The following is a 17,842-nucleotide window of genomic DNA, read 5'->3' on the forward strand; positions in this document are numbered from 1 at the left end:
AGGGCAGTAAGTGAAATTTCAGCTGCGTGAGCAACACACAGTTTATTAGAGTGAACAAAACATTAACAACCTTTCTGCGGACACATAACACAAAAATGCGTTACGTTCTTGCCTTCAAAACACTTGAAGGAGCGCAAATGCGAACCAAGAGATCTCAAGATGTGTTTAAAGATTGAGTATTAAACAATATTTAACTTGACACAGTGACCTAAACATTTTATTTTATGATGCAACACACCCGAGACGCTACACAAGCATGTCTGACGCAGGTTGTATTGTCTTTACCTCACAAATATTTAATTACCAACAAGGTTAAGGAGGTGTCCTTTAAACTGTTCATACCTCTATTTTAACTGTACATACCTCTATTTTAACTAGTTTTTCTTTGCTTTATAAAGACGTTTTATTTGGTTTTTAAAGTTTTGAGAACTTAAGTTAATATTTTCTGATAAATCTTTTTATTTTTCCTGCCAAGTTTTTTTTATACATAAGTGTCTATAAGTATCTATCTGTTTATGTCTATAAAGCCCCTATTTGCACTTTTTTGTAAAGACTTTTACAAAAAAGTGACTTTTATATGACACTATTAGTTAGATATAGGTTTAGGTTAGAGTTTTTAAAGGTGATTTTAGCCATTCTAGAATTTCTACAGACTGAGCCGTTGGATTTGCCACGTCCCCTTTTTCCAAAACCCCACAAACCATAGATACCAAAAGACCTTTATTGAGACCGATACCAGCAGAAACCTCAATAATTTGCTGCAACTACAATACTATGAGAACATGCAACATTATTGACAGGCAGACAGCGTCACTGTCCGCAGACAGCAGTCACATTTTTGTTTGCTGTTTACAGAGGCTAGAGCTGTCACAGAGACTGGTGAAATATATCAGGACACTTATTTCATTAATATCTTTCAGGTAGTAAAATTTTTTGAATACCTTTCCTTGAAAAAGAAACTGCTTACAGCACCTTTAACTTAACCTCATCTGTTTGGAAGAACATTTAACTTACTTTTAGCGCAACACAATGAGCATATCACTTCAAAACTGCCATGCTATGTATGAACCACTTAATTTCATTTTGCAAAAATTTTGCCACAATCAATTTGCATGAGACCAGAAATGTAGGATATAATAAACTAAAAAAAGGACACATGAAACATGGACTATTATTAAAACAGTTTAATGATATCACAATTATTTATATCAATACATTTTGGTATGAGGTTGATTTTTCTCTCATTTGACACTCATTGGCACTGCTGAGAGATTTACTGGAAATTCTAAAGGCTCTGACTCGTGCTTTGCCTGTAAACAGGAATAAGGAATAAAAAGAATAAAAATGCACTGGATAAATTTCATCACTATTCATCTAAGCACTGACAAAGTCAGCAAATGGACAAAATCAGGAGAATAAATAAATCGAAAATACATAAACAAAGAAATAAGAATGAAAGAGAAAACATAATTTGTTTTATTTATTTTGAGGCCTTTGCTGAAAGGCTTTGCTGGCCCTGAGAGTTTTACACTGGAGTTATGGAAGGTCATGTGCTCTGGATTCATGCATCAGAAAACCCAAATGAAATATACATGTGTTATGTGATATAATTACAACATTGTGTACATAATTATAATACCTGATGCTGCTACTACAGTAGCCTTTTATGAAAAATACATGGTCAGACTAAAATTACTGATATAATTTTATTTGTAAATTAGATGGGATGCTGGCAGTACTTGAACCGCCAACTGTTATTTTACCCATAAAGTTGGCAAAAAGGTCTCAATCTATAATATATATTAACCAGGCAACATATCGGGAAATTCAGCTTTATTAACAGTATTCAACAAAAATCGAAAATAAATGCTATACACTGAGATATAAAAACTAAATACAAGTCACATGACCCTACAAAAATGGTTTTGCAAAATTAGACTCCATAGCCTATATTCAAACAATGAGACAGACAGAGCTCTATGTTATGGGTAACTTGTCTGTGTATTTCTTTAGTGACCACAGTCTATTCTGTTGGTGTTAAGAATTTTATTGTAAATTTGTATCTCCGTTTAGCTAGTTGTGATGGATTCCCTTCCAATTCAAACTGTTATGTGCGTTTCCATAAGAGAATACCTTGTGAATAATAAGTTGTTTAAAATTCATGGGCCTCTTTACAACTTGATTACTCTGAAAGTCTATAGGCTAGTAGGCATTATACTGTCAGAATTGTATTTCCTTTTCCAGATGAGTAAGGGGCCAGTCAATACCATTTTATTTCCACATTGATAAAATAATAAAAGTCATAATAGTCTCCAGCACTGGGACTGTGGGTAGGGTAACTAATGCCACACTTCGCCAGTAAAAGCTTATTTGTTGCAAACAAAACATCTCTGTTTATTCTTATCAAAACTCAACAGTAGCCTTGGCTTGCCACTTCATTTTTTTATTTTGCTTACATTTATGTGATTAAAGGCAGTTTCTGGCATTCCAGACATCAGGGACTAAATCAGTATCAAACCTCTAGTATTTCATTAGGTATATGGACATCAGTAAAGGAATGCAGCTCATGCAAGGAGAGTGGATCATTGTTTATCTTCTACCAAGCACTAAAGCTGGTTTAAATAAACCTTAGATAGAATAATAGATAGTTTACTGTTCTCAGTTACTTTTGTTTTATATTTCGAAACATGATTCGAAAGAAACAAGTATATTTAAATGCAATACAACAATGAACTAGAATTTTATTATGATTTAATCATGGTCAAAATGAGGAGGTTAATTGCAATAAATATCATCTTGTTGATGTATTTTCCTTCCACACCTGGTAAAAACAAAAAACAAAACTACTTTTAAACTTTGAACCGAGTACCCAATGGGGTCCAAAATTCTGATACCTCTAATACAAAACCTTCGATTTCCATTCTTTTCAAATAAGTTTTTTCTTTTCATAAAATGTTGATTACCATAAAATGTATTTGCATTTAAGCATTTTTTTTTTTTTTAAGAAGCAAAAATCTGTGTTCCAGTGAGGCACTTACATTGTTAGTAAAGGGGACCAATCTGTAAACATTAAAAAACATTAAAATACAATTAAAAAATTATAATCTTCACATTTCTGCCTTTAAACCCTCAAAAAATTGCCCCATTCATTTTCATCATAAATACCTCATTGTAACTGCAATTTATGTGGTAATCAACATTATTCCACAAATGTTGTCGACTGAGTTTAACTTGTATTAAACCGAGAATAGTCCTTTAAGTTTGAGAATTTCTTAGTATTTAGTATGTTTCCCTTTTGCTTTAATGACAGCATGTTCTTGAGCTGGCATGGATCCACAAGTTTGTGAACAAATGTCAAAACCTGATAATGTCTAGGTTACGTATGTAACCTCCGTTCCCCGGTGGAGGGAACGATACGTTGTGTCGGAGAAGCGACACTAGGGGTCTCTCTTGAGTGCCGATATATACCTCTATGAAAAAAGGCCAATGAGAAGTTGGCAGACGGTACCGCCCCCGGACATACAGGCATTTAAGCGGGGCAAATACGGGAGTTCATTCAGGCCGGGGCCCTTACATGCATTAAGGGAAGGGGGTCTTACCACGTTTCCTATTCTTTCAGGGGAAGAAGACCCTGCGACCACACCTACCCTGCAGGGGAGGCAAAGAGTGGCGAATATATCACATGGCCGCTTAGGTACTATGTGGGAAAGTTGGTGCGGTGGTAGATCAAGCCTCGTGGAGGGGGGAAGCTACAGCACGGCGACCGAGGTAGCTGGAACTGCCAAAGGGAGACACGGGAGTCCGCTTGTGAGGGGACAGTACCGTGGAATTACACACATGGGGAGTCCGAACAGGAGGCCTTAACCTGTGGAGCACCTATTCCAGTACAGGGTAGATTGAGTACCCATAGTTTCTTGGGTCGGCGAGTTCCTCCGCTGAACTGCAGACCCAAAAGGGCTAGGGAGGAATCAACCAGGGATCCGAAAGATGGGGTCTCCTTGGAACAAAGGCGCACTATTTTACCTTGGCTGAGGGAAAGGGCGCTAGGCACAAGCGATTCACCCGGCCAGATCGTCAGCATATTACCGAGTTCTACGGGCTCGGACCTGAGAGAACACGGGACAATACTGACTCAATTCGGAGATTATAGAATCTCGTGAAAGTGTTAGGTGTTGCCCACCCTGCTGCTCTGCAGATGTCTGCAAGGGAGGTGCCCCTGGCCAGTGCCCATGAGGACGCAACACTCCTGGTTGAGTGAGCTCGGACCCACAAGGGGGGGCATGGCCTGGGTGTGATAAGCCAGTGAAATGGCGTCAACAACCCAGTGGGCGAGCCTCTGTTTGGAGACAGCTTTCCCTTTCTGCTGTCCCCCGAAGCTGAGAGCTTCGGGGGACAGAGCTGCTCAGAATGTGTAGAGCTCTGCGTGCGGTCCAGATAGATACGCAAAGCACATAGACTTGCTGTCTATCGTGTCCTGGTGAGCTGCGATGGCTGCGACATACACCTTGAGGGTGGAGGGGGACAGCCTCCTCTCCAGCCTCTCCTGTAGGGACACGAGCACTGACCTAACCACGCACCTCTGTGGGTCTTCAGCCTGTGAAGAACACCAATTTGCGAATAGGTGCCACTTTAGGGCGTAAAGATGCCTGGTAGAGGGGGCTCTGGCTTGGTTGATAGTATCTACGACGGTCGATGGTAGACCAGCTAGATCTTCCACATCCCGTCCTAGGGCCAGACGTGGAGGCTCCAGAGGTCTGGGTGCAGGTGCCAGAGCATGCCTTCCTCAGGGGGATTCGCAAGGGAGGGGCTGTTGCGAGAAGCGTGAGGTCTGAGAACCAAGTCCGAGTGGGCCAATAGGGGGCCACCCAGGTGACTTGCTCCTCGTCCTCCCTGACCTTGCACAGCACCTGTGCAAGAAGGCTCACTGGGGGAAATGCGTACTTGCGCAGCCCCACGGGCCAGCTGTGTGCCAAAGCGTCTGCCCCGAGGGGAGCATCTGTCCGGGCATACCAGAGCGGGCAGTGCGAGGTTTCTTGGGAGGCAAACAGGTCTACCTGAGCCTTGCCGAACAGTTCCCAGACCAGCTGGACCGACTGGGGGTGGAGCCTCCACTCCCCTCTTGGCAAGTGTTGTCGATCACATTGAGGTTGCCGGGGATGTGAGTGGCACACGGCGACTTGAGTCGCTGCTGGCTCCAAAGGAGGAGACGACGGGCAAGATGTGACATGTGGTGGGTGCGTACTCCGCCTTGGCGATTTATGTAGGCCACCACTGAGGTGCTGTCTGACCTGACTAGGGCATGTTTGTTTCGAATTAATGGGAGAAACTCCTCAGATCAAAGAACACAGCCTAAGTTCTCGTACTGAAAACATAGACCATTCATAAAAACGCTGCCCGCGTGTGATCGCAACCCAGGTACGCGAGGCAGTTTTTATGACCGTCAGAGGTCGGGAGGAATCAACCGCATCCAGAAACTACACAGGGGTGGAAAAAACGTCTTTAAAAAGACGCGTCCTGAGAAGGACGTTCAACGCCGCTGTGTTTTGCTCTTTTTAGAGCGAAATTACTCTTTTTGAATAACTCTTTCAAGTTGTCTGCGCTGTCGAAGCGCCCAGGGGCAACAATACACAGCCGTGCAAAGAAGGAGAAAGCCGCTGTTATGCGCCGTCAGATCCAACAGCATGCAGAGCGTCAGAGAATTAAACAGGAACTGGTGTGTGACTCGCAACAGACTGCATGCACGACCATCGGCTCAAAAGAAATTTTCTGAATGAACTCCCGTATTCACCCCGCTTAAATGCCCGTATGTCCGGTGGCGGGATATGCAAATACCGTCTGCCAACTTCTCATTGGCCTTTTTTCATAGAACAGAGGTATATATCGGCGCTCAAGAGAGACCCCTAGTGTCGCTTCTCCAACACAACGTGGAGAGAGCGACAGAAGGGGAATCCATGTTATTTCTGCATGATTTGGGAATGTTTCAAAGAGCATTATGTGTGCTTAAATTGGAGAAAGAAAATATTCACTTTTATACAAAGGAATTAACATGGTCAATGTCACAAATTTTATCAAACTTATGCATCGCAAATAATTTTATTTTTTTGTCAAAATCCTAACTCTTTTCATTTATTTCCAGGTTTAAATAATAAAAATACCAGTTTTTAATAATGCTTCAGACCTTTGGACCCCACTTTTTGTAGAGAAACCTTTATATTGTATTGTCTATAAGAAAACACAATAATAATCTTAATATGCAGTAATTACCTAAAACCTAGCTGAAGAGACCTTGTAACTCTGATGCCTCTTTGGCCATCTCTTCTTCTGATCTCCATTTAGAAGGAACGTCCTCACTCTCTCTGTCATGTTTCTGAAGCTGCAAATACAAAACCAATTACTAGCACTTCCTATCTGAGCCCAAAATGTCAATGTTTCATAGTTATTCATACAGTATATATCTATACAGTATTATGTTATTTATCATTATTAATGTACAATTGAGTTCAACAATTCATATCTTTTAAGGCATTTGAATATAGATTCTGGGGGAGATTGTACAAACTGAACTCTGTGGTTCATAACATTTTAGTCCAAATGGAACATATTTTGAGTGTCAATCTCGACTGCCACCCAATCTAAAGCCGTCAGAGGAAAGATGCACTCGGAGTCTTAAACACAAAAGCTCTCAAGTCCATGACACTCAAGTGAGGTGAAGAGGTAACAGACCTTTTAGCTTCAAGCTCAACATAAGTGCTTTAGAGTGCTTTTTATATTTTCTATCTTTCCTTTCTCTCTTTCATTCTTTTAAAGTTCCACAAACAGAGGTTGAAGAAAACACAAGACAGACAAGCCGTAGCAGACAGGTAGCAGACAAGGTTCATTAATGAAAAAAGATGATCCCACTCTGAAAAAAAAGGTCAATATGTATCTATGGAGACAAACACGTATCCCATGGTGTTCATATATTTACTGTATGCAAACTCTTTACAGAAGCTAAGAAGTGACACATCAAACAAACATGTTCCCTCAAGGATATAACAAACTGAGATCTATATAATAAACTCTAAGGGCCAATGAGATTGCTAATGCATGGAAACATCAAATGAGGCATATTCTGACTAAATGCTAAATTGCAAACTGATTTTTGATATATCAAACGGTGTTGCCATGGCGACACCTGGAAAAAAGGAAGTGTCTCATTTCTTCTGCGTGCATCATATTATTTACATAAAAATTGAGCTGTATATTTGGCCTTGTGGGCTGATCACAATGATGTAGCTATTGTGGGTCACGGTCATAGCACCACCAACTGGTGGAAGGACGTGTGGCACTTTTAACAGACTTTGAAATAGGGATTCTTGATATCTTAAACTGCGTTGCATGGCAACACATTAAATAACATTATTCTTTTTTATGAATGTTCACATGTTTTGAGGTACTTGGCATGCTTGAATTTTCATGATATTTTGCACACGCATCAGTGTTTTAGTCAATTTGATTGCAAATATAGACACGGAGCTGATACCCCAATGCACTGCAGCTCACACTATGCTCACGCTACGCTCTGATGCACTGCTGAAACTTCCGATGTGAATGCTCTAATCTGTTATTATGGACGCAGAACAAAATATGCACCGATCACGCTTGTGATGTGAAACAGCATTACATCATATCACACTATCTGGTAGTTATGCCGGTAGCACATCCAGATAGGTATTATCTGGCTGACAAGATGTGCTACCTAGGTTTTTAACACCTTTAATGCTGCTAGTATATACCGAGAGGTTCTCCCGTTCCTCAACATGTGCTACCCAAGTTTAGGCTTTACATATCACTGTTTTCACTGCTGGAAGCACATCCTGTGTAGGTAGCACAGATTGTCCGTTTTTCTTGCATAGTACCATTTCTTAGAATTTTCCAGTACGATGTAATGTCTTTATTTAATTAAGTCAGTGATGGCCAATCACTTTTATCTGACCTTCCAAATGATTTTTATGAAATCACGGAGGTAAACATCTGAGCTCTCTCTCTCTGCGCAAAGCTCAGTGGTTGGGCAGAGTACAGTTACACTCTTTTCCAAAACACGAACTAGGAAATTTAGGTGAGCACATTTTATAGCATCTCATTCAATCAAATGTATTTATGCAAATTGTTTATCCGCTGGGTGCAGTCAAAACTACAGACTTAAAAAAAATGTCCAAGTTGGTACAGAAGTGATGTCAGCTCATATGCACAACCTTTTTTCACAAAAGATAAATCAATGATGAAAACCGAAGCTTCAAAGAAAATACACAAGAAAATAATTTTCTGTCGTGCTCATAAAAGTTTATGTGAAGTGTCACTGAAGTTGCCTATGCATAAATCTTGTCAGTGTTTAGAAGTATAAAGGTGTGTGTCAGCATTCACAATCATAAACATTATCAAATCTGATTGATTGACATTACCCGTCAATCAAATCTTGACAACCGATCCATACGCTGTATCCTTTCACTGAAACAGCAAATGCGCATTTGGAGAGGCCAAGGAGCCGCGAATTACAGAGAGTCTTGTGGGTGGGCTCAAACAATGCAGAGTTTCACCAGAATAGCAGAGACCTCTAAAATAAGCTTTATAATCAATATCTGATTGATAATAGACATTCTATATTATGTGATGATGCAAGCAAAGGATGATCAGTCATTTTTTCCCTAAATTTTCTCTATAGAAATTTATTTTAAACAATATAAGGATTGTCAATTTTATATTTGGATTTGAAGATAATAAATTCCAATAAACATAAAAAAAACCTGCAAAAATCAGAAAAACTAAATCCCAAATATGGGACGATGCCATTTAAATATGCATCAGAAATGTCAGTAGAAATGTCAATAGTCAATTTAGACAAAGGCAGGTAGGCTTGTTGAATTCATACTGATATTTTGTTTGACAGCACTATGAAATGGGTGCTACAATATGACTGCCATAAAGTCACTCTGAATTAGATATCATAATTGACTGTTTAAGGTTTCAATGGACGTTCCTATTTAAAAAAAAAAAAAAATAAAATATATATATATATATATATATATATATATATATATATATATATATATATATATATATATATATATATATTACTAATAATCTGACAACCATTAATCTCGATTTGAATTGAATATTAAAAACATCTGCATTAGATGTAATTTGATATAAACTCTGTATTGGGTTACAGCATGTGTTTTCTTCTGAAGTCGTGTGGAAAACCATAGTGGTAATCCTGTGAGAACAAAATGTTATATATATTGTTAGGTTTCAACTGCTATTGGCATTGTTTGGATAGACAAACAAAACCATGCAGCTAAAAGTGTCAGAGTCTGTTATCATAAGGGTTCCTATCTGCTTGTCTGCAGTTGTTCTTAGTCTAAAAGACAAACATTGCACATGCTATGAAGCTGTTTCTTCACTCCATCACACAGCATCACAGCCCCCTTGAGGTTGCACTTGAGGTTATCTCAATGAGTCCATAAGATGAACTTTAGGGTAGAGAAGTGTTTTGGATGGGGGTGGAATGTAGTTTCTTATTTGTTCTCAGAGCTTGAAAAGCTAAACGGAAAACCGCTTCCTGGATGAGTGATTCGGAGCGACACTTCAAGAGAAGATGCTTGTTAGAATCACATGTTTGCCGAGAGCAGAGAATGGAGGGGAGGGAAGTTCCTGGAAAAGAGCATGGTTACTGTGAGCAGGAAATTCAGACTAGATCATGTAACTAACAAAGATCTGTTTAGAAGTGCATTTAGTCTCTCAAATTACTTAACCCTTGCCAAAAAATAAACATATCAAATGCATATTTATAAGCAAACATGTACTGTAGGGTGAGCTCTTTCTAACATACTGTACCAACATGGAGATTTTATTTATAATATATTTTCATTCAAGTGGAGGAAACGATGAGGTCAGGCCAGGTTTTTTTTATTTTTTATGTACAATAATTTATATTTATGTTTTCTCTGAGCATGAACGTAGCAAGCAATGTCGGAAATATTAAATATATTCAGCAACCACTGATCTAGAGTCTGTTTCCGTGTTGTATGTAGCGTATTTAGGGGTTTTAATGAAAGATCGCTAACTGGTTAGTCTGGCGGTGTTGTGTTATGCTAATAGCTTAGCTGCACTGTGTTTACAATATGGTGTTGGCAGGTTGCGCATGCACTGTAGATGGCCCCGATGATTGGTGATCTGGGTCAACACTAATGAAAACACTTTCATCGATGCCTATGTAAGTCAGCGCGTTCCACAGTGCAAAAACAAACAGTAATCAGTTAAAGTGCCCAGATTCTCACACCAATATACGTAGCGATTTTGGTATGATAAATGTTCACTGCACGGGTTAAAGTGTCGTGTGCATTACTATTATTTATAAGGGAAACAGTATGTGTGAGCTAGGAATTAAATTATACTGTCCTATTTCTATATAAGGAAATTTATAATGAAATCAGTCACATTTGACAACCGTTATAATTTCGATAAATGACAAATAACTAGATTATTTGTCTGAATAAATTCTCCACCATTAAAATTGTAATACAACATCTCGTTGTATCAGCTCACAATTTCTAATATAGGAAATTAGCTATAATAAGAGAAGTATGATTAATTCTCTTGTTGGAGTAATATTATGCTTATTATTGACAATAATATTACACATATAGGTATATCTTTGAAGCCAAATCTTTTAGAAACAGGGATGAGATTATTTAACCAAATATACAACAATTAACATATCATTAAAAGGGAAACATGAATAACACATTATTATTTATTATGAACATTTGGATCGGTTAATAGAATCAACTTTAGTTAGCTGAATTAACATTACAATCAATTTATCTGTTCATCCAGCGAACAGTCAGTATTGATTGTCTGTCAATTCTCAGAAAGGATATTTTTTGTGGAGTCGTTTTGACCATCTGAGAGAACCACAGAACTCTTAATTTAAAAGCACCTTTGTTACAAAGGGGTTTTCATTTTATACTAAAACTATGTTCAGTTAGTTACTTGTACGATACATGCAATTGCCTTTACTGTTGAGAGAGTGCTCGGATGCAGTCGCAGGAGAAAGGCTTGATGTTACTTGAGTCAGTGGTGTTTAAGATGAACATGGCTTGAGGTGTTGACGCCTGCTGGCCTGCAGGCCTCGTGGTCAGCAGGACCAGCAGCAGAGGGAAGAGAGAGTCACGGGAAAGAGCCAGGGGAAAGAGAGTGAGCAAGAGGATGTGTCTTTAAACATCTGCTTGAGGTCCCTCCTCTAGAGTCTGGCTTGACCAATGAGAAAGGTGCAATTTCCAAGTGGGAAATGTTCCTTTGTTTGGAAGCTGACTCATTTGCATGATTGGGGTTAGTTTAAGCCCCTTTATGCTCCAATTAATATAGCAAGCATATAATGCATGCTGTCAGAATTATATATATACTATTGTGCATCATGTCACACAAGGATTCATCTGGTAGAAAACATGATACTAAATAATTTTACATTAGCTGGCAGTCCTGCATAAAACAGTATACAGTACAAAAGACACTTTAAAAGACAGTAATGATCCTATACACAATGTCCTGGGGATATACATGTGAACTTATAGACAGTTTGTCTATAATTCAGTGAAGAAAAGTCTGTTGTTCTGGGCTTTGAGTCCATTTCTTGTGGGGGAAAGGAGTGAATCACACTTTCTGCATTCCTTTGCTGATAAAAATCAGTGGGGGATTAGACATAAATGGAGCCTGCGTAAGCCTCTGCTTGCTACAATCTTGAGACATCTGTTGGCTTATTCATTAAATAATGAATAAATGTGTGTCTGATTGGTCCAGATGCTACATGTACTTATAGTTAAGGTTTCAATTTGGCTTTGAAAAACTGATCCTAGACCAGCAGTTATGGGCTGCTGGGCAAAAATTTTCACCGGGAAAAAATAAAATGCAACAGGCTTTCAGATTGAGTGAAATAATTCCACAACTAATTTCAACAACTAAAGCAGAAAGTGGATTCTATAAATTGAGACACATTGATATTCAAGATAATACATGTTTATTAGTTTTGATTCAGGGAATTTGTGTGTGTGTTTGCAAAGATCAAAGGAAATCTGCTTAGCCAATAAACACTTTTATTAGGCTTAAATTTCAATGCTTAGCACCCTTAAGCATCCATGTAGAGTGGAGTTCATCCCATCCTACATATGTCGGAGCTAACCACTCAACATAAACACAATGTTCCAGTACCCTGAAATCGAGCCCATTCTGTCCAGATAATGACAAGTAACAACTGCCACCTCCTATGAGACATTTTAGCATAATTTCAAATGTGTTTACCTTTTCCTGTGTAAAAATACACAAGCAGCTTTAAGGAAATGAGTCTGAAGTAATCATGTTCACATATTGATGAGCACGATTCAGAGGTTGCATTTTCCCTGAAAGATAAATGTTTTACTCCACTGATGGTTAGGTTTAGTTTTTGGGTTTAGGTTAAGATAAGGGTATAATTAAATATGCATTCCATTTGACTGTAATGGCTAGTTGCATATGACGGCATGCTTGATTTCTAGTTTAGTGAGTGTGGTCATAGCTCTTCTGGTTTCGCCTGGTGCCGGTCTAGAGACCTCAGTAAATGACATTTAATACAAGGTGTTTACAGAATTGACCATAAATCACTACCAATTTAAATATTATCACCATGCCTACTTTTCTACATGTATGTATGCAGTTACATCAATGTTTATGAAGGTAAGAAATGATAACCATAGAAATAAACATCAGAGACAACAGTAGCTCATCTATGGATGCAAGTTAAATAATGCTAGGATTGGATACACATTCAGGAAGCTAAACAATTTTAATTTGGATATGCAACAGCAGGGTAACAATAGAAAATCCTTTGTTGGAGGATTTGGAGGAACAACCAACACTTTATAATATTATAAAGTTGCCATTTCTGTTAACGCTCTACTCCCGATTACACATGCAACTCTATTCACTATTTGATAACACTTTACAATAAGGTTTAATTCATTAAAATTGGTTGATGCATTTGGTATAATTTCTATCTTGCATTTATCTTGGTTATCTTTTTTTATTTTTCTATTGTTCATTGTTAATTACCGTTCATTCATAATATATGACTTAATGTTAATTTATACAACTTGAAATGTAAAACATTTATTTGTATACATAGAAATTAACCAAGATTAATACATTCTTTATAAAGGTATTGTTCGTTGTTATTTTACATCAGCGACTGCATTAACTAATGTTAACGTAACAAAACCTATTGTAAAATGTTACCAGGGGCGGACTGGCCGTCGGGAACACTGGGTAATTTGGGCCGATACAATAAATACAATATAAAGGAAATTAATACAATTAAAGGAAAGCAGAAACAGCGCTTGTCAAAGTATTAGGCTTTTCACGTTTTCTCAAGAATAATCTGGGGAAGGATTTAAAAAACTGCAGAAATAAAGACGCAACAAACTCACATAGTGAAAATATGGGCAGTTAATCTGGAAAAAATTTGAAAAGTTCTATACTTTAAGGGGAATGTTTTATGTTTTACATATATTCATATTTGTTTATATTTTTATCTGTACATATTATTTTCATAAATTTGTATTTTTAAATAAACATTTACACATAGTTATGTGGTGACTGAGATGAAATTTTAAGCATTGTCCTCAGTGCCCTGCTGTGTGACACTTTCTTCATCTAACTATTTTAAACAACATTTTATGATCTTGTATAGCTATTAATTCATATATTAGACTTGTTGTTTCCCCAACCTCATATTAACTAAGACAACAGTTTATTTGTACTTCTCGAAAAAAGTTGAAAGGTGATTAAGATCTTTAAAACTTTGAAGAAATGCTGACTTGTCACAGAACCTAAATTGCACACTTTCCCTTGTCCGTTCATGTACATTTTAACCTAACCTCTGTATGTTGGCAAAAAAAAAAGATTTTGGACATGTTATTTGTCTGAGCTATAAAGTGCTTATTTTAGTTCTTTCTATAAAAAAAAATCCACTCATTACATTTACCTTAGCTTTATATGTTTTAAAGGTATGACAATTTTTGCACTGTGGTGACTGATGTCATGACTAGCAGTTTCCAACATAACATTTTAAATTGAGCCAGAAAATTAAATAAAAAAGCCAGTGTGTTTTGGTGTGGTGTGGTGGCTGGTTTTGGTGGGCCACACACGGCCAGAAAGTCCAGGGCCACCTTTTTGTCCAAGTCCAGCCCTTATTGTTATGCACAATTTTAACACTATTTACTTCATACCATTGGTCAGCTCATCGCTGCTGGCTGAGGCACACAACAATGTAAACAGGATGTTATCTCCTGTCACTGACAGACCACTCATTCTTTTCCTGTAAACACGCTCATGCTAGTCTCAGCCATGTCTCTAACAAGTCTCCTCTTGAAGTCTCCCCTCACATCATCATTAACTAAGCAAAAGTCACTAACGCCCTGCTTACACCGCGATTTTATCAATTTTCAATTATTGCTCACTGAAAAGTAAGCATGTCCACACTGATATTGTGGAGGATCACAGGAGAATCAAGACAATAATTTACAACTAAAAACAACTTGCTTTTCATGCCACTCTGTGGACATTTAATGTCGGAAACTGGAGCTCATGCATGGCCATATGTTCAACAACACTTCCAGCTTCAGCCACTGGGGGTTACAATTTTGGTAAGTACAGATGGATTTCAGTTGAAGAACTTTGACCAATTGTCGCTAAATTCACACTGAGATCAGTTTGAACCTCTAGGCAATGGCGCTGACCCAACAAGGACATATTTAATAATTGAATACTGCAAATCCTGATTAGTGGCAGTAATGTTGGTATTAAAAAAAGAAAAGAAAAATGTCAACACAGGAAGAGATCTTCGCTCATCAAGCTATTTCATTGGGTTCTAAAATATTCTACTAAAGTCCTTGGCCAAACTACAGAAACAGAGAGAGGATGTATTCTATAGTTTTCAATCCCCACAGAGAGACAGCCACTGTAAAGCAGACAAACTGCAGGACTGCCTTCTTTATCTGTCACATGAGCAGTCTGAGTGGCCCGCTGTCTGGATTCCCAGCTTTCTGACACAGTTCTATGACTCCGCCATCACTTGAGGGATCCACTCAAATGTTCGATGACATGCACCACTACATCAGACTAGCAAAAGAGGAATGTTCAATGGGCATGAAGCTTCGACCAGGGCTCTACGGAGATACCCAGTAATCAGAGCTGGAGTCGATCTGACTGCCTGGGGATTCTAGGGATCATGAATGTTACACTATTTGAGGAATCATTCATGTCTGCAGCCCAAACAATGTGAGAAATAGGGCTTTGTTCAAATCTCTAAACCTAAGTCTAAGCAAAGGTAATTGCTCATACTTAAGGTTAGGGACCATTTATTAGACAAACAGGTAGTCCCGCCCCAACCCTTCAAGAGAAGTTGACCTGGAAAGGACATATCAGACTGCTCAAACAAACAGAGCAATGTTTTGAAAGTGCCACAGGACCCTAATGGTCATGTTTCCATCAAGGTTATGCATAAAATAATTCATAACTTTGATGGAAACATGACTATTGGGGTTCTGTGGCACTTTCCATCCCATGTGTTCAAGAGAACAAAATCGTCACTTCCGGGTATATTGGCACAAAATGGTAGTTATACTGGAGCCACTGTGGCTCTTTTGTTCAATGTAATACATTTCTAGCAGTTTAGAGTGTGCAGACAAAACACTCATACAAACCTCATGTTTGCTTGCTCTCAGTGGCAGATGCCTTTATATCTGGGAACAAAAGCATGTCAGGCAGTTCTAAGAGGTAAAAGTGTCAAATAATATTTATGACAGGCTTTGGCCTGGTCATTTCAGAATGAAAATCCAGAGCAATACAGTATCTGAGATGCAAATTCACTTGACTTTTGATGTGCATCTAAGAATTTATTTGGTAAATGTGTTTCCATCATAGTTTATGTGCATGTCTCATTGAATAAAAAACATATCAACCTCAAGCGAGAATAGTTTTTATGCACACAATGGAGATTTTATTTGCATCTTGGTGTTTCCATCCAGCTTTTTAGGATTAAGTATTTTAACATAGAAAACAATTACATGCATACATTTTAAAGTCATTCACCTTTAGTGATATTAATCTGGTGAATGACAGTCTAGAACTTGTAAATACGATCTTTTTTATTTGTTGTTGTGCAACTAAATACCATGGCAGAAATAGTCAGTTTGCATTAATCTTAAAATGCCTTTCATCTATGCAATAATTACCCAATTATCAAAAACCTTTTGATCACACATTCAAAGAATGAAGGGGATTAGATAAGAAACCACACTTTGAATTGAAGATTTTGCTGCTGCATTTGATTAACTGCTTTTTAACCAGTACATTTTTGATAAAAGGAAAAAAAAAAATTCACAAGTTTCACTTTGTCTTCTATGATTGTCTGATCATTAAGATCTCCATCATACCTTGCTCTTCTATAAGATGCTCCATATGGCACATCACTGAGAATGTCCCCAGAAAACAGACAACCCAGCATTTTCTTTAGCCCATGTGAATAGTGGTTTCATCTTTGAAAGAACATGTGAGATCCTCATGGCTTCACACCAACACCTGTATAGATGTCTAAACAACCCCTTAATCCATGTAGCCTGAGGGTATATGCATAGCTACTTGAATCCCACTCTATCAAATCTTTAGAGGCATCCTTTCTACAAAAACGGTGTCAGAAATATTGCCTCCTAGTGTAGGAAAGGGCTTTTCTTTTGGCTCATGCTAATGTATAAATTTATGTGCTCATTAAAAGACACATTAATGCAGAATGCGGGAAATAATGGGTATTGCGTCAGCTTCTTGACATTTAACACAGCACAGATATAAAGGGGCACATCTTGACTATCTGGATGCCTCTTGACAAGAGTCCTTGAGTCATATTCAGAGGCTTATGAACGTGACATAGAAGGTCATCATATAATTACAACAGAACAAAAAGAGATTCAGAGGACAATCTTGTGTTCTCTGTTCAGAAACAGAAGAAAAAAAAATTTATTACACAAAATGTGCTTATCTGTTCATTTTTATAGAATTATTGGCATATCAGGACATTATACAGACACACGAACATGACCAAAGAAATGTAGTTGTGTGAAGAGGCACAAAATCGCATTCCCAGAGTTTCACTTCCACTACTACTCACTGGTGGAATGACCTTCCAAACCCCAACCGATTAGCTGATTCTCTAGCTACTTTCAAAAACATCTAGACACATCTTTACCATGAGTACTTGACCCAATCCTTCTAATGCTCTATCTTCTTTCTTCTCCTTTAAAAAAAAAAAAGAAATCTTTCACCACTCTCTCACCTTCCTTTCTTCATCTCTAAGCAATCTAAGTACAAAAATACAAAATATTTGCAAAGTGCTATTAAGGCTGAAAGAGATAACAGTTGAGCAATTCATTTTACAAAACCACTACTGATAGATAAATATTCTTATAACTCACTAAATAAGTGGCACTTTCTCAATTTTGACATTTTGAATCGACTACTTTCGAAGACAAATACATTAAAGTGAAAAGTGGAGCAGCAGTCACATGTACCCTGTTGGCTGAGAGAGTTGTGCAACATGAGCTAAAATGGCCAATCTCTTGCTCAGTGCAAATTCCAATCAAAATAAGAGTCGAATGGGAGGAGCCCAAAACACTTATATCAGAAGTTAGAACACTTTTGTGAAAATGTCATATATAAAGAACAACTTAAAGGAGTTTAGTCTTACTTTCTAAGCAATAGAATGATTTCAGATACAGGT

The 17,842-nt window shown here is 38.0% G+C and overlaps 1 protein-coding gene across 1 annotated transcript in view; it reads right to left on the reverse strand.

Moving 5' to 3' along the window:
- Positions 1–1,229: 1,229 nt before the first annotated feature.
- The window catches only part of fhit (fragile histidine triad diadenosine triphosphatase), a 411,185-nt gene continuing 394,572 nt past the window's right edge, over positions 1,230–17,842 (reverse strand). The window contains exons 7-8 of the mRNA XM_052100889.1: positions 6,265–6,373; positions 1,230–2,821 (exon numbers count right to left, since the gene is read on the reverse strand). Of these exons, the coding sequence (XP_051956849.1) occupies positions 6,272–6,373 (102 nt within the window). The 3' untranslated portion in view covers positions 1,230–2,821; positions 6,265–6,271. The remainder of the gene's footprint in view (positions 2,822–6,264; positions 6,374–17,842) is intronic.

This window comes from Xyrauchen texanus, chromosome 32 (assembly GCF_025860055.1).
Source record: "Xyrauchen texanus isolate HMW12.3.18 chromosome 32, RBS_HiC_50CHRs, whole genome shotgun sequence".
In the NCBI taxonomy this organism is placed as follows: Eukaryota; Metazoa; Chordata; class Actinopteri; order Cypriniformes; family Catostomidae; genus Xyrauchen; species Xyrauchen texanus.